This window comes from Bacillus rossius, chromosome 1 (genome assembly GCF_032445375.1).
Source record: "Bacillus rossius redtenbacheri isolate Brsri chromosome 1, Brsri_v3, whole genome shotgun sequence".
Classification (NCBI taxonomy): domain Eukaryota; kingdom Metazoa; phylum Arthropoda; class Insecta; order Phasmatodea; family Bacillidae; genus Bacillus; species Bacillus rossius.
Window position 1 is genome coordinate 368,996,823 of NC_086330.1, and position 24,473 is coordinate 369,021,295.

A 24,473-nucleotide genomic window follows, 5' to 3' on the forward strand; every position below is an offset into this window, starting at 1 on the left:
TCCGGCATGCCTTTCCTTCCAAACTATTACCTTTTGTTGTTCGCTGGGATTTGGGGGAGATATTGTACCCCCTTCACCCTCTACCACTGAAGTCATTTGACCGAAATTTTGAAGAAATTACTTTCTGTCTAGTATCTGTTTGGTCTAGTGTCTGTTCGGTCAGTGCCTTTTGGTCTAGTGCCTGTTCGGCCCAGTGCCTCACGGCCTACTGAGTGGTCTCGGGGCTCGGGCGACCACGCAAGGACAGGCCTCGCTGGACCCCGGCTGCACGCTGGCTCAAGGGCAAGAGGTGAGGAGGGAGGGTCGCAGGACACCAAGAGGAAGCGACCAGGACCACCGGGGCTGGAGGAACCGGAACTCTGGAGGCCCGGAAGCCGCGAGGAATGCTCGCTATGCCGCGGAGATTCTACCTGGGGATGACGACGGAAGGTGAGGGTAGAGTTTGTGACCCCGTAAGTTTTGTCACAGATTTGTCAGTACTGAAAAGCAGTACCAATGATTTACGTATCCTTCTGCCTAGCCTAGAGACTCTGACATTTCTTAATCCGTCTGATGTAAGGCTGCAAATTCAAAGCCTTATGCTCGCCCTATTAACGTCTGCTTTTCCACTGGCAGATTTCTAAGTGTGAACCGTTGTGTTCTCACTAATCGGCATTTCCCAATTCGCTTACTTCACTGCTAGCTGGCGTGCTCCTAGAGAGGCGTGTCTAAATAACTTCGGTCCGATCATGAGCACTGAGCAATTGTGTGAAGGTTTTCATTCCGCGAAATTTGGCTCACCTCTACTTCTGCCATTGTTAGGGCCAACTGTGTTTGCAACCAACTTCGTGCAAAGCTTTGTAAGTGACAGTTGGGGGATCGGATAGGTTCCACTGGTAGCCACGCAGCCTACCGCTTTTGAGCACTGTCAAACTGAAACAAGTTACAGCCACAGAATACGTTGCTCATGAATGTGCTCAAGTCCTGAACAATAGACACATGAGCGTTACTATAGATGATTACAGTCACCAAGCGAAATAACAAATTCTCAACCGGTATTATCTTTGTATGTTGAGTATCCGACCAACGAGTGCAATATTCATCAAACAGTATAGTTAGACTGCTAAGCTGAAAATTCCTCCATAATTTCTGAGAAAATTTCTTGTAGGTACATGGTTGTCTAGCCTTGGAAAGCAAAGTATGTCCAATATTTTGTTAATTGGAATATTTATGTGGAATGTGTCAAGATTTTGCAATCTTTCACAGTGGCGGATGTAGGAATTGTTTTCTCGAGAGCGGATTTAAAAATAATTCAGAAAAATTAATTACAAATCAAATTTTAAAACAAGTATGTTAACAACAAGATACTCAACATTCTCAACAGTTTGAAGTTCCAGGTGTTGAAACAGCACAACTTGATTACTCAAATAACATACTGCCTTCTCATAAATCTTTCAACATTTCGGGAAGGGGGGGAGGGGAGGTGATATCCCCCGCTATTTACCCCCACCTTGCGTTCGCCGCTGCTCGTTCGTTTGATTGCCTGCACTCGAACCGGCCGGTCTTTGTTCCTTCGAAACGGGTTGTTCGCAATTTGCTCACACGTCTTCCCTTCTTCTCTCGTGCGAATCCTGAGCTCTCTCGCCACCTGTGATAACTGCTTCACATCCTAGCCTATCGACTGGAAGTAAAACCTCAATAGAGCTATTAGAATGCTCATTTATTGGTGATAGACACAGCACTCATATTCTATTCAAAAGCATTCAACACACGAACATTACGGTGGACTTTTGTTAAATATTCGAAACCGAAGTTGAGGCCGCCTTTATTATTTAAACGTTTCACGCAGCGCGGCTCAGCGGTAGAACATTGCACTCACAATGTGAGAATCCGAGTTTGAACCCCGGTTCTAACCGCCCTTGTTTCGGTTTCCAATGTTTTTTCCGGAATCACTCCAGGCTAGTTCCGGAATGGTTATTTACCACAGGCTTCTTTTTGACGTTATCTTTAAAAGATTTGTGCAATGGGAGTGCATGACTTGATGTAAGTTTTTGGACATACGCCATTGCTAAGAACTTTTTCTGTTGAAGAAAAACTAATAAATAAATAAAAAAATACACAAGAAAGACAAAAAACACACAAAATTAAGCAAACAATTGCTGTTGTCAACAAGAATATAAACACCACAAAATATTCCGAAACAGAAATATGGTCAACAAACAAAGAAAAAACAAAGAAAAAAGTGATAAGTAAACAAAAAACACACAAATGATGACAACACAAAAATATTGAAACCAAAATAATTCAGCACAACAGTTGAAACGAGACAAAAACACGGCAAAACGAAAAGACAAAAAAATACAATAGTTTTACCAAAACAGAAACAAGCGACGTTTCGGGAACTGCTATCTGCTCCCGTCCTCAGGCAGAGACGCACATGGTACGGAAACACAGGTGCGACTCTTCTTCTTTTTTACGTGATAACGTCTTATAAATCGATGAACGCCGGCTGCACGCACGAAAAAGCATGACTCATTGTCACGTTCCGCCTGAACCGAGCGTGCAAGAACCGGCCAACCACCGTGCGAGAAAATCGTCTATAATATCAAACAGGTTAAGGCGGGCTTTTTAACTAATTGTTCGTGATTATATTTAAAAAAATTATTTAAATTAAATTTGCAAAAACTGTAAATAATAGGATGAAAATTAAAAAGTATGCAATTTTTCATCAATATTTTCTTATGATGTCATCACGCATAATTATCGTCCGTAAACCGACTATACAGACAACCCCCTTCTTTTTTTTCCTGCATTAGTTGTGTGTTATCGTCTGTAATGAACTTTCTGTCCTTGATGAGGCCATATTTTCCAAACACCTGGTTTGTAAACTTAACTTATGAAGAAATACGTGTATGAAAGTATAATATATGGTGGGGTCCCGTCTTTCCGACCTGCAGCATGAACTATACTGTATACCTATAGGCCCGCGCGCGCAAGATCAGTAGAACACACTGTGTCCGACATTAAGCTGTCATGGAGTTAGCTATCGCCGGGAGACGGAAGACTCGTAGTTTTAGTCTATATTTTTACCTAGCCGTCGCCGTATTGTCCCATACCTGTTCACGTCCCGATGTCAGTGAGCGAGTGTGAACTAGAATCTCCGTTGCTAAACACGAGTCACTTCCATAAAAGAAAAAAAATACAGTAATTTAAAACGGCTTCCGCAATGCAAATGCAACGCGTCAGCCTGTGTTCTGGGCGTCCAACCAGGAGATGCCACGTCATCACACAAACTTGTGGCCCCTGGCGGCAGTACAGCTGCGGAGGTTGCGCCGCATCTGCAGCTGGCACGCCGAGAGGAACGTTCGTCTGCCTCAATAAAATATTCGTTTGTACATGGGCGAAATAAATATATTTTGTTGATCCAAACAAAAATATTGCAGTATGAAAGATTTTGTTGACCCAAAGAAATGATTTTGACAACTTAACAATAAATACCGTTTGTTGTGTTTTAACAAATGTATTTTTTTCTCCTTAAAATTCGTTTGGCATAATTTTTTTTTTTTTTTGCGGTAAGTAAATATTTGTTTCGCAATATATAAACAAATATATATTTTTGGATTCAAACAAACCTTGGGCAAGTTCTCATATCACTTTGTAAAGCAGAATTTCATTTAAGTAAGAGTTTGATATTTCTTCACTAGCAGTGGCTTACGCAAGGGATTTGGGGGGGGGGGGAGATATATCTACCCCCAACCCCACCGAAAAGAAATTCTGTGTACGCTCTTGTTTACTAATATGTTCTGCATCAGCTATGCTCTAAGCACCTTTCGTATATAATCCCTCAAGCCGTATTTACATCAGCTGATTTCGACAGTTCCGTAGGAAAAATCTTTTTCCAAAATTGGAGTCATGCATGGAAACCAAGAATCTGTCTGTATTCAGCCAGTGTTATCTTCCATCTTATTTGTTTTCCAACTAAATCTTTGTTGTTTCGAATAATGGCTTGGTTGTGGAAATAACCATATTGTTGATAGTGAGAAATGTAGACCTTTAAAATAGTTGTCCAGTTGGACTGCAGTGATTTTTTTGTTTCATAATAAATCATGGGTCTAGTAGTTGTTCCTTTGTGAATTTCGTTGTGGGTAGGTTTTCAAGAGAAATGTGCAGATCTATAAAGATATAGGTAAATAGTGAGTGAATTATTTATTTGCATGAAAAAGAGAGATATAGTCAAGTACGGAGCAGATGGTAACAGCCAAGGACGTTGACTAAATTTATAGGTAAACGATTTATCTTAAAATAAATCATTTCAACATTTTATTATTATAAACATTATCATGCAGACCTTTGTTTATCATTTGAATGTATTTTTTTTCTCTTGCCTTAGTTTTTCTTTGGCCTGTAGTGACAGTGTTGTCTTTCTACAGTGTCTGCATGTGTGAGTGCTCTCCTTTACGCGGACCTACTGCTTGTAGTGCCTTCGTCCACTGTGCGCTTGTGTTGTCTCTATCCTATCTGTAAGTGCATTTGTTTGTTAGTCTTTCTATCGTGCCCACCTTAACAGATTTTTTTTTTAAAACTGTTCTTGGGCATTGTACGAATTCCTACTTAACATTATAAATGCGACACTGGTTTGAAGATGTGCTGGCGGCCGCACACGCTCTCGCTGAAGCCGCCGTCGCCGTCCAGGGTGATGGTGGTGTCGGCCAGCAGTCTCAGCACCAGCCCCACGGTGGTGCGCTCGTTGCAGTCGATGCCCAGCAGACAGCTCTCCTCCACGTCGCGCCGCCCCACGTAGGACACCACCACCAGGTACCTGGTGCGCGCCGCGTGCGCGCTCTCCAGCCGCACCGCCATCTTGAGAGTCTCCTCGGGCCGCAGCAGGTGGTGCTGGATGTCGCCGCCAGGGGCGCTCACCCGCCTACCCGGGCTCACCGAGTCCCTGGAGCTGGCAGGCAGCGCCACTGCCGCGCCCTACCCGCGAAGTAGCATTCGCTCAGGCTCCTGCCAGTCCTGGACGCCTGGTCGCCCTCCTCTGCCGCGGTTCCGCTGGGGGGACGTGGCGGACAGCCCGCAGAGGATGGCGACCCAGGGCGAGGGCGGCGCGGGGGCGGCGGGCGGGGGCAGCACGCATCATGTCTGTTTGTCCTTCTTTCACGCAGCAACGAAGCAACGGATCAACATGAATTTTTTTTTGCACACAGATAGTTTATGGGCCGAAGAGTTACATAGGCTACATATAATTATGAAATTCCATCCCTAAGGTAGTGAAAAAAAAAATTAAATTCAGTTTTATAATGGAAAATCATAGAAGGTCAGTCATATACAAATATAGAGTGAATTTTTGACATTTCTCTATGTTCGCCTCACGGTCATATAGTAAGGTCTGGCAAATTCCCATCATATACTTTTCCGCGAAACCCATCCGCTTAGTGAAGCTCGCGGCGGCTAGCGAACTAAAAGGCGTTAATAACAGTTTTAGTTTTAAAATTTCGTCAATAGACGGCGTTGACCTTGGATTTTTAAAAGCGCTGTCGTTTGGTATGCGTCCGCCACGTCTTGCCTAGGGGTCGCCTGCCTTCCCACAAAGTGAAGCTGAAGATTGGCGTCCCGGTTCTGCTGATGCGTAGCCTCGATGCGCCGAGGTTGTGCAATCGTTGGATCATTAAAATCAAAATTTCCCGGTTTTCAAGTGTATGCCTTACAGACTTGAAACTCGGTAGTGATGTTCCTTATTATTATTATTATTATTATTATTATTATTATTATGTGTTCAGCCCGGGCAGCGCCGGGTACAAGCAAGTAAATATATGTAATGCTAATTATTTGTACGAATGTTAGGCAGGGGTGCCCACAAGGGGGGGTAACGACGCAGACTGCGTCATTAAAATTTCAGGGGGGGGGGGGTGGTTAAAAGACGAGAAAAATGTATATATTATTTACATAATTATAGCTTATAATGTGAAAATACGTTTCTGGTGCTTTGATAATTGAAAGGGATCTTGTAAATCAAATTGGCAACCCCGCACTTTCCTCAACAAAAGCAGTTTGGCATCTGTCGGTTCAGGATGGAAATATTACCTGATATGACCAAAATTATTAATTAGAAAATCAGTTTTAATTAATGCAAAATGTGATAAAATATAATACTAAAAAAGTATAATATTATAAAATAATTGAATAAATCATTGAAAAAATGGCATAAAAAATTTCGGGAGGGGGGGGGCACCTCATTAGGTTAGGAAGGGGGTGGGGGTGAGTCATAGTGTTTGGGGGGGGGGGCACCTCTGTGTTAGGGCAGACGTGAAACGTACATATTTGTTCCCTGGTTCAGACGTAGGCAGATGTTCGGTTGCGACGGCAGGCGGGTCGGTTGGCAGCACTGCGCAGCGGCGGCCGGTGCTGCAGAGGGCTCGGGACAGACGGCGTGGGTGAGGCGTATCGCCGAGGGCAGATAGCGAGGCCCGAGACAGCGCTGTCAGCACCTCCCGCCGCCGCAGAGTTGCCAACCTCTGGGCCTTCGAGCGCGCCACTCGCCCGACCACATCCCGGATCCTCTCACAATACGTTATTTTTAGATTTTTCCTTCAGTGCGTACTTTTATCCCCCCGATATTTTCCTCGGTACTTTTTGATCTCGGTGTTCGGCATTTGGCAGGAGTGATTTCGTGGAAATTGTACGGAAGTCGACGAACGGAAATGTGTCACAAAGATGGCGGACCCCGCACGCGTTTGAACATAAACCCGTACATAGTCACTTTCGTAAAAATCGGGGTTCACATCAAACATATTGGTGTGCAAAACGAAACTTGTTATGATGGTGAAACTATAGGTACCCTGGAATATATTTGGTAAACTAAAATAGTCACAGTACAATGAAATATCAAAATCTAAAATTTCAAAAAAAAATAAAATAAAATGGCATTACAATGATTGTAATGCACATTCTATTTCCGAATTTATAACTGTCATAATAGAAGAGTGATAGAGTGCGTGCTTGTTAACATCAAGAAACGTGGTTCAATGTTCATTGAGAGTTTTTTTTTTAATAACAGATTACTGGATTATGCAATTTGTGCTTTAAGCAAATATATATTAATACGTTTCATATGTTTATTTATTGCTATAATATTATTAAATACATAGCTCTGTCCATTGGATTGAATATGTCATACTAGGTAGGCATATAATACTTTATTTTTACTTAAAATAAAATAAATTACGTTTATTAGGAAATGAATGCCCTTGAATTCACATATGTGTTAAAATATGAAACCTTATAATAGTACAACTAACCTTTAAAACTCTTGCTATATTTTTTAATCATCTAACGAGTGTAGCTATATTCTTTAAAGTATTAACTGTTTGATGAATTTTAACAAGATGTGCAGTATTTTAATAAAATTCATTATCGAAAATCAGGTCTAAAACTGGGGTTTCAATTTTTTCAAGTATTTTTCGCTTTTATGCTAGCAGTTTCTATTGTTTTGTGCTGTTATCTGAGTGGCGATGGTAACAAGCAACGTTTACGATTCAGACAAATAATTCTAGCGATGGGCGCAGGAAGTAAGCGGAGATTAACGTCCAGAAATTTCGTTAGTTGAAAAGCGAACATTTTATTTATCAATAGGTTATATTTATCACGTTCGGCACTATTTTAAAGAATTTTGCGTCAAATTTCGTGTCAAAGTTTCATATTATAAGTTTATTTTCAACCTGAGAGCACATGAATGTGCAATGTTACCGAAGTTGGGAGATCACACATCATTGGCAATTAATGGAAGACTAGCTCACAGTTTATTTAGAAAGGCTATTTATAAAATTCAAACTTGATCTTTCTTGCATTTGTTATAATGCCACAAATATTTCGAAAACATATTCACTTGGTGTAATATCATGGGTATAAAAATAGGTACAAGTCTTCGTAAATATCATCACTTGCGTGACTTTTTACATCCATGATATTATGCACTGTGAGTAATATAGAAACTATTTGTGCAGCAACACTAATGCAAGAGAGGTATCGAGTTAAAAATGTATAAGTAACCATTAAAAAAAGTAACGACGAAAAAAAAAACGAAAAAAAATATGGCGTGTGAGTCCGAGCCGTTTAAAAACATTTCCCATCTCGCTTTTCATCACCGGAAACAATGTCTATTAACAACCAACATAAACTTTATTACTCATACTTTTGACTCGACTCTTTCCAGTACCACGGTACGGTGCACAAGCAATATAAACTCTCTCTTATATGCCTATTAATATATTAACTCCACGATGCAGACTCGTGTTGCCAACCTTAGCGAAAACCCACTAGTTTAAGTGAATTTGAATACTGTATAGCGCGTATTTGTTTCTTTCGGAGATGTCATTGGCGACATATTTTAATAAGAAAAAAATTATGCTTCAATGAAATATCAATTAAATAATAAAATATGCGCCAGTTTTCGTAATATTAACTCTGTATTATCCCCGCAAAAAAATTGGTTGTCTGTAAAGTCGGTTTACGGACGATAGTTTAACGTGACGTCATAACAAAACATTGATGAAATGATTGCATACTTTTATGAATAAAATTGAATCATTTTTATTGAATTACCACTATTTTGTATGGATACAAAGAAGGAGTGAAATGAAATCTACAATTTAATTGATAAATTTACTTTTATTTGCACTCATTAATTCAAATATGTTTATTACTTTAACGAACAGATTATTTTAACTATAACTTTTATACATGTTTGCTATTCAACTTCTTCCAATCTGTGTTATTCTGTTAAGGATAGGACGATGATAGGAAAAGTAGGAAACGATTGGGAGTGTTTCAAGTTTAATATGCCTCGAAAAAGTCAAATCGATGGTTGTTCCAATCGAGTGGAAGAGAGATAGATGCGGCGCAAGCGTACAATGAGCATAACGGGACACAACGTAACGGGACAATGTGCGTTTCGGGACACTTTTTCGTGCGTGCAGCCGGCTTTCATCGATTTATTAGACGTTGTCACGTCAATAATTGATATAACCAGCCTAAAATGTTTAGTTTACTATTAAGTTTTAATAGTTTATATTGTAAATTATATTCTTAGATCACCAATATTAATATATTATTATCTTTATTTTTTTATCCATACTAGGCGCCTCACGCAATTGTTTTATCACTGGTATAGTGTTTAATTCAATTCTGGTGGATTTGTAGGCCTAATCATCATTCAGTAGAGTTTCAGTTTGGAATTGGCAACAGACAAACAAACCACCCCTCCCCCACTCCAACACACACACACATACACACAATTCCACTTGTATTCTTCATCAGGCTGGTCTTCAAACACCTGTGCGTTTTCTGTGCTTCCGTATACTAACCAGTAGACCATACTTGTAAACGTCTTGTGATTCCTAAAGCCTGTAGAAAACAGCTGTAGTTTGGTATAATTTCTGCTTGGGACTTTCATAGCAGACCTTACAAGGGCAACAGTATTGACAATATCAGTACTGGCAGTAAGTCCTCGCACCAACCAGTCTCAAACATTCCCTGCATACACGACCAATATTACTGATAAAACTTTTTTTTTTCCAGAAGAATTCGCTCAGTACCTCGCTTTCTGCCTAGCGACCAGGGCGAATCTCTGCAGGTTTTTTTTCCTGGGTTAGCTCTGGGGCGAGTACTTCCAAAACAATGGAATAAAACGTTGGCCTACAGGTTCCGTAGCTGTTATTTTGATTTTTGTAACTATTCATCAAGCAACACGCGAACGCTGGATGAAGAGATGGTTGAAGAAGAAAAGAAGAAAAATTCTCACCTAGTGCAGCATCACCGTCGTACCGAAGGTCATAGCCGTCGGTCACTTGTTCGCTGGAGACACTGACTCTCGCCTCTACACGGTCATCAACATTAACACGGCCTCCTACCAACCCCCCCCCCCCTTTTTTTCCCCTTTTTTTTACACTTACTAGTATCGATGCCCGGTAAAAAACAACAGAAAACCAGGATTTACTTGACCACTCCGTCAACATCTACCGTCAGTCCAGTTTTTTTTTTTACCTCACACGTCAGTGTTATTCTCAGTATAATAACAAGGTAGATATTGTTAATAATATGGAGCTTGTAAGGCCTGCTTGTAACTTTTAGAGATTGAGAGGTTCTAGTGTTTTGTTTTTTTTTTTTTTTTTTTTTTTAACTCGGCGGGCGCAGTTGTCTCTTGTTTCTTGTCTGATTGGACGGGCGACAGCCCTCGCCTGCACCGGGTGCCGCGAACTGACGACGTAGTGGTGCCTCGATCGCTTGGAGCATACTCCAACGGTTCCCTAGCCTGATGCGGAGTCGACGTGGTGAGCGACGACACAGCTCCGGTGCTAGTTTGGACAGCTAACAGAGGTTTGGATAGGCCTCCACCGAACTACGGGTTCACTGGGTGTTTTGAGGGGTCCAAGCGTGATGTGGGAGATTGGGGAAGGCGCCAGCAGTGCTGATAAAGTCTCAGGGCTCAGGACACAGCCGACTGTCTGGTCAGCTGAGCGAGTTACGGGGCTGAGGCGGTGACTATGCTGGGTTGATGGCCCTAGCCGCTGGTCATTGCCGAAGCTCTAACACCTTCCCGATCAAAAGAAGTGAGAAATCCCTTGACATCTCATGTCTTAATTTTACTTGCTCTGGAATGTTAAAAATTGATCTGCAAGCCGACTCCCGACCTACCCTTGAAGGGCGCATGTTTGGGAGGACAGGTGGAGGGAGCGACCTTAGGTTGGAACACAGATGGCGACCCGGAGACACTCCAGCTGCTCTCACGGCTTCACCGCTTCACTGTCAACACGTTTCTGTGATCGTCACACTGAACACCTTTGCACTTCCGCGATTATATTATAAAGTATTTATTATTTTTGAATGCCACCCATGTCAAATCATCACAGTTGCAAAGACAGCGTTCGGAGTAACGAGCACACAGTGTTTTGTATAAAGTATGGGCAATAACTTATTGTATGAACAAAAGAACAGCTTTTAAGTCGAGAAGTTAACGAATGAAATAAAAAAAAAATTCATTTGCGTTACGGAAATTAATTTGTTTAGCAACGACATGCTAGGAAAAGCGTTTTAAGAGTGTTGATGAAGCAAATATGTTCTGCACCGGTTAATTTTTTTTTCTTCTTGATGTATTTTAAAAATACAAATAATACATAATTTAAAAATAAAGAAATGTCTCTGGCACGTTTACAAAAAGACAATTATAAAAAAAATGCTAATCTTTAGAAAGCAATTTTTGGCGACGACTTTTATTTTCAGTTTGTTTTGTTGGCTACCAAATCGGCGCCGAAGATGGCGCCGAATATGGCTGCCTGCTCGGCTCCGGGCAGCGGTATGATGGGGGGAGGGGGTGGTAGCCGGTGTCGTTACGTCCAGGCAACAGATCGCGCGATAACGAGGCAGCTTATCTGCTGTCCATCGACACGCCTGGTGCCTCGGCGCGCTAGGGGCCACTGGAGCGTGGCGAGTGGCCGGACATCTCGCCCGTAATCGCCTCGTCCTGTTGCCGAGTTGGGAACACGGCCTTTTTTTCTTCTTTTTTTGCACGGTGAGATGGGGTTAAGGAAAAGAAGGATTGTGGGTAGGGGGGGAGAAGAGAGAGAGAGAGGGGGGGGGGGGGAAATTGCCGGAGAAAATTGCCGTTGCGGACTTTATTAGATCGTTCTTTATCACGTGTCCGGTGTCCGGCCGGTTGATTATACCGCCCTGCGACCGCGGCAAACTAGGCTCCAATTTAACGCCATTTTGTCACGAAGCGGCGGCTAATTGCACGGCCGGGCTGGCGCAATCTCCGCGGGCAGGGAGAACGAGAGAGAGAGAGAGAGAAATATTTTATGCATCGTACCGCGGGCCGGTGTGAACAAGGTGGAGGGGGGCGCTCCAACAAGGTAGTTATGGCCGCGGAACATGTTCATCTCGCCGCGGCGAGAAAGTAGAGCGAGCCACGTCTCCTGAAGGGAGGGGGGGTGACGTGGCGGACGTCTCCGCAACGTGACCTCGGCCCCGGGCAAGGCTGCTGGTGCTGACGCGATGGATGAGGGGTGCGGGGAATGACAGCGGGCGACAGTGCTGCGCTCTAACGTGTAAATAACAACTAAGACGATACAGGGCGTTACGGCAGCGCACTGCAGCGGTGAAGTTCCCAAGCTGCTCATCACATACGCTTCTGAAAAACGTAGAGTAAATCCTATCCACTCGCGACTTCTGTACAGTATATATATATATATATATATATATATATATATATATATATATATATATATACACTAAAACATATTTTTAATTTTAATAACAACAACTAAACTAAATTAGTATAAATTAATATTTAATAAATATTTTCTAGCCCTTATACCATTTATTGAAGAGCTTGATTTTAATGAGACAGATACACACACACACACACACACACGGCTCCGGACCGCTTGCAGGGGCCAATGAGGGGAATGTGTATTCCCCCCCCCCCCCCCAAAAAAAACCGAATTACTAAGAAATCCTAAAAAATCTATCATTATTCCCACCACAAAAAGGGACGCTACTGACCACTGTCCGCTTACTCTCTTTCAGCGGTTGTACTTTCGTCGGAAGTCCTGCAGCTGATGGTAAGCGTTCAACCCGGAGGTGCGAATTCTGTAAATGGTTCTAAACAAACAAACAAAAAATGGAGTCTTACTCAAGGGCAGCAGAATAGAGAACGTTTTCATCTGCCAATTCCTTCGCCCACTTACCGCAACCCCCTTCGAACGCCTTTTTTTTTTCCTGTCGACGATCCTGATGGTTGGTACACAGGATGGCGGCGTGACTGTTTCCATGTGAACCGTGGGACGCTTTGCAGCGCTCAGGACAGCTGCCTACTGCAGCCGGGCTGTCGTCTCAGCACAGCGGACCCGAGGCAGGGCGTCTGGCGTCCAACACGTCAGCTCGTTCACACCAGCACGTGGCGCGACAGCCAGCAAACCCACGCACCTGGCGCCCCGAAACCGCTTCCTCACGGGATTCGAACCCACGGACCCGAGTTCACGTTCACCTGTATTCTCCCACCGTGCTTCAGAAACTGCCATCATCGGGTCCTGTACAGGGCCCCCACATGGCCGGTGCTACCGTTGCTATGGCAACGGGGCCCATGGGTCTAGGGGGCCTGCGAAGGAAAGAAAAAAAAAACTTAAAACAAAAAAGTAGACAATTTTAAATAAATCATAGAAAACAATTAAACAGAAAGGCCTAAATTTAGTTACCGATGAAATATTACACCAGAGTAATATCTATTATTCGGAATATGCTGTGCGTACAGAACGTGTCTGAATTTACAACTGTGAGAAACAAAACCACCACCAATTGACGTGACACCATGTTGACAGTGCAGGACACTTACACTCATTTATTTGCCATTATTCAAAATCAATTTACGTTGACAATCGAAACACTGACTTAAAACTAGTTTTAATGTGTTTAAAAATAATTGTGAAAAGGTTAAAAATATATATAACTAAAACAATATACATAAAGGAAAAAAAAACATTTTTTTATCTCTGTTAGAAAAAAAAAGGGGGGGGGCATCATGACTTCTACCAACGGGTCCCAAATAATGATGCGGGGGGTATGGTCCTGTAGTGAAACCCCGGCCAATTATCCAACCAGCACACACCTCAGGGTCACCAAACGTCCGTTCTTTACATAATACATTTAAACCTACTAGCTACTCCCACGACCAGAGGCAGTGGGTACACACGAGTACACACACTGGACACACACCGGACACACACCGGACACACCGTATCACCAACTCAACCATCCTGTCACAGTAGCATGTGAGAGATCTCACGCGGAATGAAAGCAAAGTTTTACAATCAACACCGCCGTGTTTTTAAATGTGTGGACACAAAAAGGAAAAGGAAAAAAAGAATGTAACATCATGACAAGGTTTTATTCTGGCTGCTGGCCACTGTGGTAAATACACAATGGATAAGTTATTTTCTGGTAAAGGCCTTCTGAATGGTATGATATGCCGTTCTTGGAAACATGTAACATCAAAAGGCCAAAATACCATCCATGGCTCACATCAATTGGGGTGTGTCTGGGTGGTTTTCGAGAAAAAAGTAGTGCTCCTGGTACACCCTAACGGGTTCAGTTCTAGGAGGTGGTGGTGGTGAGGTCAGGCCGGGCTTTGCCCGGAGATAACTTGTATCACCAACTGTCAAAAATGCTGGAGTTGACCTGTATAGGACATCCAGCTCATTCTCCATTAGTAGAGCCCGGAAAAATTCGCGGGTTCATTTCACGATATGCTAGAATCCAAACAACTGTATCTTTATATTGCTTCTCTGATTGACTCACAGTTTATCTGAAGGACTTTGAGCCAATGAAAAAACTTCAACCAAAAAGTATCGTCTCGCAAGCATCCCAGTTGACAGGTGTCACGAGTCAATAGCCAATGAGCAGGTGGCATTTGCCTGTGTGTGTAGGGGGTTGTGGAGTCTATCATAGAGGTCATCGAAAGCGTGAATTTTTCAAGTCTCTATCCATTAGTGACCTTCCCGACAGTGCATACATTGAAATTAGCACTACTGGCATATTTTATCGCAATACTGACACTTACCGCTTCTACTTTGTTATAATTCTGGTAATTTATATTATGTTTCTTTTAGCCTTTTGTGGGCCACTTTGGCAAGCCCGCCGCTTAAAGTATCATGGTCGCACCTATAAAAATTGTAATTTAAGATCATGAGGTGATCAGCTGTAATAAAATTAGCAGGTACGTTATCAACCTCAAAATGAGTCACTTCCTATGTAATCTTGTTATTCCAGGCTTTGTGTCCGCTCACCCTGCATCACCAAGAAAAAAAGGGGTTGTCTGTAAAGTCGGTTTACGGACGATAATTTTACGTGATAACGTCATAAGAAAACATTGATAAAAAATTGCATACTTTTTAATTTTCAAAAATTATTTTACAGTTTTTGCAAATTTAATTTAAATAATTTGTTTGAATATAATCACGAACAATTAGTTTAAAACACCGCCTTAACCTGTTTGATATTATAGAAGATTTTCTCGCACGGTTGTTGGCCGGTTCTTGCACGCTCGGCTCAGGTGGAACGTGACAATTTTTCGTGCGTGCAGCCGGCGTTCATCGATTTATAAGACGTTATCAAGTCAAAAAAATTTTTTACCACTTTCTCCAAAACATCTAAAAAAAAATTTCTTAACGAGCGACACCTTGCCCGGTGCTCGGACTTGCTCGATCTGGCAACACCGCACACAGCCACTGCGGGCCTCGAGGTCCGACCACCAGACCCGGGCGTCGAACCACGGGCCGGGTAGACGTACAGGCTTCGGCCTGAGACGCACCTAGATCCCTCCCCATCCCTAACCTTCCCACCCCTCCCAAATACACTTAGTTTTGTCTAGGTTAAAAAAAAAAGTGTGAAGGATAGCGAGGTCGTCCTTCATAGACTTAGTGACAGCGCAATTAGAGAATTGTCAAGCTACATAAAAAATAACTTAAAATAGTGTAGACGGTTGGTTCGGTCGTTAGTTCCATAAAAAAATACTGCGAAATCGTGTGAACGGTTGGTGAACTTATGTAAGCTACATAAAAAAAAAATACCGTGAAATCGTGTGAACGTTTGGTGAAGTTATGTAAGCTAAGTTACATAAACAATTATTGTGAAATCGTGTGAACGGTTGGTGAAGTTAAGTAAGCTACATAAAATAATACCGCGAAATCGTGTGAACGGTTGGTGAAGTTATGTAAGCTACATAAAAAAACCGTGAAATTGAGTGAACGGTTGGTGAAGTTATGTAAGCTACATAAAAAAAAATACCGTGGAATTGTGTGAACGGTTGGTGAAGTTATGTCGCCCCTAACCACTAACCACCAGTGTTGACATTCATTACAGCTAGGTCTTGATGGTTTCGAATTTCACACCCAGCTATCAGGTCTGTTTTGATATTATATATATATATTTTTATTTATTTAGGTATAAAAATATCTTAACTTTAAGTGGGTAATGATAATGATCCAACTTTTTTAAGCAGCAACTTCAGGTACTTGTGTGTTTAGGTGTGTGTGCGTGTGGTTGGCGTATACACTTTTCCTTAATATGTAGAGTTAAATAATACATAGTTATTAAAGTAATAACTTACTGTGTAGTTTACGAAAGTTTAATTTTTTAAATCATAGTTTTTGTTCTTTTTTATATTTTTGTTGTGTATTTTCTGAATAAATGAGACTACCATTTAAGAATACGTTAAACAAATATATATATATATATATATATATATATATATATATATATATATATATATATATGTGTGTGTGTATTAATTATATTTTTTCCGTAGTTTAAGTGTGAACTATTTTCTTAGCTCACTCTTTTTTTTTACGTGTTCACTTCTTGGTTTTACTGGTTAATGTTTATTTTTATTTCGAGATCCAATATCTACATTATTTATTTCTATGGTTTAGTGCAAGACAAGGTGGTACTTGCGCCTTAGCTTCTCCGCGAGTAAAAATAAAACAAATAATTAAAGGATAATAGAGCTGATAGGTAGCATATTGAGGTCTCAGCCGTGAGAACAGTCTAAAGGTTTAGAAAGAGAAAATGGGAAAGGGGGAGGTATTATTTGGACTTGACTGTGTATTGATGAGATGTGTGTAAGTGTCGAGGTGGCGCAGAGACGGCCCGGGCAAGGACGGAGAAGCGCCTCCACGGGACACAGACCAGTGTTGCCACAACTTAGAAACACACAACTTAGAAACACACAATATATAATCTTCTAAGTTATGCCTGTTCTAAAATTGTTGTGTGTGTAAGTTATGCCTGTTCTAAGTTGTGTGTGTCTAAGTTATGCCCGTTCTAAGTTGTGTATTTCTAAGTTATACATGTTCTAAGTTGTGTGTTTCTAAGTTATGCATGTTCTAAGTTATGCATGTTCTAAGTTGTGTGTTTCTAAGTTATGTCTGTTATAATTTGTGTGTGTCTAAGTTATGCCTGTTCTAAGTTGTGTTTCTAAGTTATGCATGTTCTAAGTCGTGTGTTTCTAAGTTATGCAAGCTATAAGTTGTGGTTTCTAAGTTATGCGTGTTCTAAGTTGTGTATTTCTAAGCTTTGCATGTTCTAAGTTGTGTGTTTCTAAGTTATGCATGTTCTAAGTGTCGTGTTTCTAAGTTATGCCTGTTCTAAGTTGTGTATTTCTAAGTTATGCATGTTCTAAGTCGTGTGTTTCTAAGTTATGCAAGCTATAAGTTGTGGTTTCTAAGTTATGCGTGTTCTAAGTTGTGTATTTCTAAGCTTTGCATGTTCTAAGTTGTGTGTTTCTAAGTTATGCATGTTCTAAGTGTCGTGTTTCTAAGTTATGCCTGTTCTAAGTTGTGTATTTCTAAGTTATGCCTGTATTATGTTGTGTGTTTCTAAGTTATGTGTGGTTCCCTAGTGGAGCAAGCTGTGCTGTGCGTGGACGCAGCGCGCGGAAGTGAGGCAAGCCAGCAAGCAGTCTCACGCACGGCGAGATGTCATCTATAGCGCGTCCCACGCTGAGTCTGCAGCTCGGAGCGAGGGGCGCGCACTGTTGCCACATCGCACCTCCCGGCATCCGCGCATTTAAAAATATTATTTTGCACACCATGGTAGTTATAATAAGTTTTTTATAGAGATATTTTTTTTTTCAATTTTCCTATTTGTTTGATTTTTCTAAGAACATAAAATAGTGTCTGTTGACTGCGGTAAAGTTTTCATTCTGTAATAAAATTAATTCACTGCTAAACACCAATCATGAAGCAGTCGGTCACTATTTATAACAAGGCAGTCCGTTAAATTATGTGCTATGCTCAAACACATCTGAATTTTTTTATATTAAATTATATTTTAAAATGTTCTAGACACAAACGGTAGAAACCCAGACAGCTCCTTTCAGCTGCATCTCCTTAGAAGTAATATTTTTTAAATATAATCAGATGATACTCTTGATGAACTAAACAATAAAATGTATTTCCAATAATTTTATTCAAATATTTACAAAAATAATTATTTCAGATAAATAAAACAACTAACCATTTTGAATTGTAAAGTTGTGTCTAAAACTTTTGATTTCTATGGAATATAAATGGCAACAGAGCACACTGAAACAAGGTAATCGCTAATGAGAGAAATTATGCGTTTGAAAGAGAGGGTAAAGGTCCATTTTAATACACGTTGTATTGTAAGGATAAACATTCATGGCCAACGTCACCCTGTCTATGGGCCAGACACACATAAATAAATATTAACAACGATTTTTTTAATGACGTTTTATGGTAGGGTGGCCAATTAAAAAATAAGTAGCGTGTCATTAAGAAAGGAAAAAAATTAAACATAATATTTAGCCTACAAAAATAATAATAAAGTAAATCCGTTTAATTTAGGAACAATTACCACGAAACAATATACAGTTTATTAATTGTACATAAATAATAATTTTCGTATTTCTGTGAGAACACTGCGACTGAATAACAGTGTCACTTGTACAGCGTATCCTACATACAGGCAAACAAAAATGGCTGGTACACGAGAGTACAGCTTATGGTTCTTTATTGAAAGAGTGTTTAAAGACAGACATGCACTGCTCGCCAACGCACGCACGATGGGAATTTATTTATTTATTGCCTTATTTTAAGTGGCTATGTTAAGGTATACCGCTTTGTCTTACACTTAACCACATAAATCTATACTAATTAGGTATATGCAAAATAAACCTGATAAATATTATAACCTAGACTTAACAAAAATTGTCACAAATGCATTTCTTTGGGGGAAGGATCTATCGATTTTTTTTATTTTAAACCTCACCTGGTTTAAACCGAGAACATAAGTGAGTTTTTATTAAAACATTTTTTTTAATTTTGATTCATTAATTTTTTTTATAAATTTTAAAATATTTTCCCGAATTTTATTGCATAAAAATTACGGATTTTAAAGATGGCCGCCGTAACGAAAAGTGCAACGATCTAGAATCCAATATGGTGGACATAACGTAAAGTGTAACGATAACATAATACTCATTCATGATGACGGACATAACGTAACGAGCAACGTTTCTAGAATCCAAGATGGCGGGCATAAAAGAAAAATGCAACGGTATTTTAAAATATTTTTATTTAAATTTGGCTTAATATTTTTTTTTTATAAATTTTAACTTTATTTCTCGTTAAAATCGGATAATAAACAAAGATATTCAAGATGGCTGCCGTTTCGATAATTGCAACAGTTACGTCTTGATGCGATATGGCGGTTCTGTCTCGAATGAGTAGAAATACGAAATTAAGAAAGGAATCGCACGGACCAGATTGAAGAATGCCCTTGTATTGCATTACCGTAGAGACCCGGAAAAATTCGCTGGTTCAATGACCTCCAGGATAGACTCCAATATCCTCTACACACTCGGGCAAACGCCAACTGTTCATTGGCTGCTGACTTGTGAGTCGTCTCAACTGGGTGGCCTGTGATTCGACACTTCTATGAGTGAGGGTCTCGCGGGTTCGTTGCGCGATAGGCTAAAATACAAATAGTTATACCTCAGTGCTGCCTCTGCTATTTGCTCACAACTCACCTGGATGACTCTGGGCCAATGAGAAACACCCGACCAAAGCTTTATCGAATCACAGACCGCTACGTTGGGACGTCTCACAAGACAGCAGCCAATGAGTGGGTGGCGTTTGACCGAGTGTAGGTAGAACTATGGAGTTCATCCTGCAGGTCATTGAACCCGCGAATTTTTCCGGTCCCTACTAATTGGCCCTCATTCTTCCAGATTAACAGTGAACCAATGACAGAAGCAGCACTAAGGTATAATTATTTGAATTTTAGCATAACACGAAATGAACCCGCGAATTTTCCGTGTCTCTAGCATCAGTGAGCCTGCGCGCTCACCACACAGCTAGCAGCGCAGTCGCCTCGTCGACGACGACAGGAGAGACAGCAGTCCGCGAGGTGGGTCGACGTCAGAGGCCCCGACTGCAGTGCGCGCGCGGCTGGTGCGAGGGCGCTAAGGGCGCCTCTTCGCCTCTACTGGTCGGTGCCGCGCCTCTATGGGTACAGCCAGGAAATATTCGCGGGTTTAAATGACCTCCAGGATGAGCTCCACAGTTCTACGTACATTCGGTCAGATGTCACCCGCTCATTGGCTGCTGTCTTGTAAGACGTCCCAACGTAGCAGCCTGTGATTCGATAAAGCTTTGGTCGGGTGTTTCTCATTGGCCCAGAGTCATCCAGGTGAGTTGTGAGCCAATGGCAGAGGCAGCACTGAGGTACAACTATTTGTATTTTAGCCTGTCGCGAAATGAATTCGCGAATTTTGCCGGTCTCTATTTATGGGACTTCAATCGGTCACCTGGACTCTCAAAGATAGAAAAAAAAAAAAAAGGCAGTCAAGGAAACTGTCGACAGAAGTGAAAACTTAAAACTTCATTTCTACGTCAAATGTACGTAAGAAAATGATTTTGATATTATATCAGTATGATGTCAGCATGATATCATTTATCCTTGCATAATTTTTTTCAGTCACAACAGATGTCAGTGGTAAGTCAAAATTACTTAAAAATTCATTACCTAGCTATGACTTGCCAGCGATGTCAGACCTAGGTCATGTGTTCGCTGGGCAATGCACACAGTATACACAAATGAAACTTTTCACGCGGTCGATTTAACTTCACTTACTGCTACTACAGCATGTCAGTGACGCGAACTCTCTCAAGATTTTACCCATCCAAGAAAAGAGTCCAACACGCACATGATGCAGTCGAGTATATACAATGAATGTATTAGTGTATGCATGCGTAGATATACATTTATACAGGCCGGTGCGCGTCGCCAGTCTGGCGCAACACGTCGCTAGCATGTCGGTGACGCGAACCCGTAAGTTTTGCCCATACCAAAAAAATCGCTCAACGCGGGTAAAGAAGTTTCCACTCCAAAAATTCCTGCACTTCCCTATTCCACTAACATCAATAGGTTTAAAAAATCTGATACCGAAAAATTGTCAGTGAAAACACACGGTTTAGCCTTTTTTCATCGTCAAAATATTATATACATACACACACACACACACACACACACGTGTTAGAGACGAAATCATGAAACGCAACTTGACCACAAGTGGAATTGATCAAACGGTTGGTATTTTAGCTTGTACAGTCGAGTTATTATCTTTGAAAGATTTGTGCAATGGGGGTGCATCACTTGACGTAAGATTTTGGACATACGCCATTGCTAATTTGTGTTTTTTTTTTTTTTTTTTCGTTCTATTCTGTTTTGGAAAACTATCGTGTTCGTTTCGTCTTTTCGTTTTGTCGTGTTTTTGTCTCTTTTCAACTGTTGAGCTGAATTTTTTTGGGTTCAATTTTTTTTTTGTGCTGTCATCATTTGTGGTTTTTTTTTGTTCTCTTAGTCCATTTTTCTTTGTTTCTTCTTTGTTTGTTAACCATATTTCTGTTTTGGAATATTCTGTGGTGTATATATCCTGTTGACAACAGCAATCTTTTTGCTTAATTTGTGTTTTTGTCTTTTGGGTATTTTTTTAGTTTTCTTCTACAGACATACATGTGCTTAGCAATGGCGTATGTCCAAAAGCTTACATCAAAAGTCACAGTCCAGTTAAAACACTAGATAGTTCAGGTTGAATACAAATGGCGGTGGTGTTCGTAAAGAGACGCTGATCGGCTCGCTGGGAACCACACATAACTTAGAAAGTCACAACTTAGAACTGTCATAACTTAGAAAACTTGGAAAAATCCACGTAACTTAGAAACACACAACTTAGAAATATCATAACTTAGAAACATACAACGCAGAACCACACAACTTAGAAACGTCATAACATAGAAAGTCACAACTTTGAACTATCACAACTTAGAAACACACAACTTAGAACTGTCATAACGTAGAAAGTCACAACTTAGAACTATCACAACTTAGAAACACACAGCTTAGAACTGTCATAACTTAGAAAGACACAACGCAGAACCACACAACTTAGAAACGTCATAACGTAGAAAGTCACAACTTAGAACTATCACAACTTAGAAACACACAACTGATAACTGTCATAGCTTAGAAACACACAACTTAGAACTGTCATAACTTAGAAACATGTAACTTAGAAACACACAACGCAGAACCACACAACTTAGATACGTTATAATTTAGAAAGTCACAACTTAGAACTATCACAACTTATAAACACACAACTTATAACAGTCATAACTTAGAAACACATAACTTAGAAACACATAACTTAGAAACACGCAACGCAGAACCACACAACTTAGAAACGTCGTAACGTAGAAAGTCATAACTTAGAACTGTCATAAGTTAAAAAATTCTAAGTTGTGTGTTTCTAAGTTATGGCAGTGCTGTGCAGAGGCCCGAGAGAGGTCGCAGGAGTCGTCCTTGGCGTGGGCAGCTCCGCTCCTGCGGGCGACCTTGGCAGGGCGCGGGGCCCTCTGGAGGCGCGCCCGGCGGTGACTTGCAGGAGCCTTGCCTCCTCACTTGCCCTCGTTGCAGTCCGTCGCCCCGCCCCGCCCCGCCCGAAAGCTGGTGCTCCTCGCCCGCCGTGACGCCACGAGTATGTAGGTAACTGTGAAGTCCATCCCACCTAATTTTCTTTTTAATCAAACTTTTTTTTTGTTAGGATAAGAAATCCTGTGGGAACACTGACTACAGATGTACCAGATATCTGGTATGTCTGCCAATACTGCTTGTAGCAGCGCTAACGTAGAGTGGACACAAATTTCGGGGCTGCGCAGTACCGAATTTTCGTGGCCAACATTTAAAGGGCATTCAACCACGTGACACTGGCCAATCAGCATCGAGGGCATATGCAGAAAAAGAAAAGGGAAGGAAACTGACTTCATTTCATGTGAACATTACCAAAGCAACAATTCTTAATGTGCAGTTCATTAAAATGCATGAATTGATATCATAGTCCCATTTCATGGCCACACGGCAAACGAAAAATATGGCGGCGTACAAATAAATACCGTTGCCTTGTTTATGGTCTTTCCTTTTATCAACACCGCCATATTTATTTACAATGAACAAAAAAAAACGAAGATGCACGATCGGACGTTTGGCTCTCTCGTCTGTGAAAAGAAGGATTCCCTACCCGGACATCTTCAGGGGGGAAAAGGGGGTGTGTCTGTGTCGTGGACACGGCCGTGTGTTTCACGTGAATACGTGTACGTAACAGGTAATATTTTCCATACAAAATATTAAATACGCTGTTTTTATATAAGGTAACTCGGGGGAAGATGCCACAGTTAAGGGGTTTTAAACTCACAAATTTCGAATTACACATGAAAAAAAATTTAGCATTAGGATACAATTTTCGTTGTACATTTGTGTATGTCAGAAATGGACGAAAAGTCTCGAAAAAAAATAAATGGAAATAAAAATTAACCAAATGTTAAGGCCCGTATGAGTGGCATGTTCCCCCAATAGTAAGGGTAAGATGCCACTTGATATGGGGGAAAATGCCACCATCTGTAAACTAAACAGTGATATTAAAAATATGAGTGTGTTAAGAAAAAGTAGTTATATTGGTTTTTATAGTAAATATAACATACAGATTTACACAAAATAACACTTTGTTTACAAAACTCTGTTGAAGAACATCATGGCATACCTAACACGTATCACAATGTAAATTTCTGAACTACAATCTTCATGAAACCATTTTCTACATGCAACACATTGGATCCAGTCACACTTAGGACCTTTTTTAGCATAGAAGTACCCATTACATACTGCACAAAAATCATCACTACTATCTAGTTCACTGTCACTCTTACTATCTTGGCAAGTTTCGCCACTAGACGAAGTCGACGAGCTCACTTTCCTCTTTCTGTTTCTTTGGGGAGCACGTTTGATCGTTTTCTCTTTGGCATGTTGTTTCATCTTGTTTTTCATCTTGATATCCTTTTGAAGTTGTGATTTTCGCATGTCCATTAGTCTTGCTGGTGAATTCAAGACCACTGCTGTTTGCTTCTTACGACCGGTTGGCTTAGGCAAAGTAAGAACAGGAACAGGCAATATTTCTTCGAAGGAACTCATGCTGTTATCTTTATTTGTCGAATGTATTGACACATCATTGGCCAAATCAGTTGCCTCGTTTTCAGGAGCATAGGAGCAAGAAGCAGTTGTCGATGCAATAGGCATCGTGACATTTTCTGTAAGAGCAGAAGAATTTTCACTTGTAACAACTTTATCAGCATATGCTGCTGTATTTAGGTTGTTACCAGAAGCATTGTCTGATAGAGCGAAAGCGTGTGCAGGAATTTTTTGCGGGTTGTAAAGATAGATGCCACAAGCAGAAAATCCTGCACTACCATTGCCCATTGTTGCGGTTCGACTCCAAGCTGAATTCAACAATGTTCCAAATTGGAGACGTGTCAGTTTTCTGCCGGGGTTGCTGTAAATCCAAGTGTTTACAGCTTGCTGCCAAAATG

At 40.9% G+C, this 24,473-nt stretch overlaps 1 protein-coding gene across 1 annotated transcript; it reads left to right on the plus strand.

Annotated features, from left to right (window-relative positions):
* Positions 1–36: 36 nt before the first annotated feature.
* LOC134528414 (uncharacterized) lies at positions 37–17,761 on the plus strand. The gene is made up of 3 exons (XM_063362014.1): positions 37–429; positions 4,622–4,794; positions 17,429–17,761. The coding sequence occupies exons 1-3, from the start codon at positions 384–386 to the stop codon at positions 17,597–17,599; spliced, it is 390 nt and encodes a 129-aa protein (XP_063218084.1). The 5' UTR covers positions 37–383; the 3' UTR covers positions 17,600–17,761.
* Positions 17,762–24,473: the final 6,712 nt, after the last annotated feature.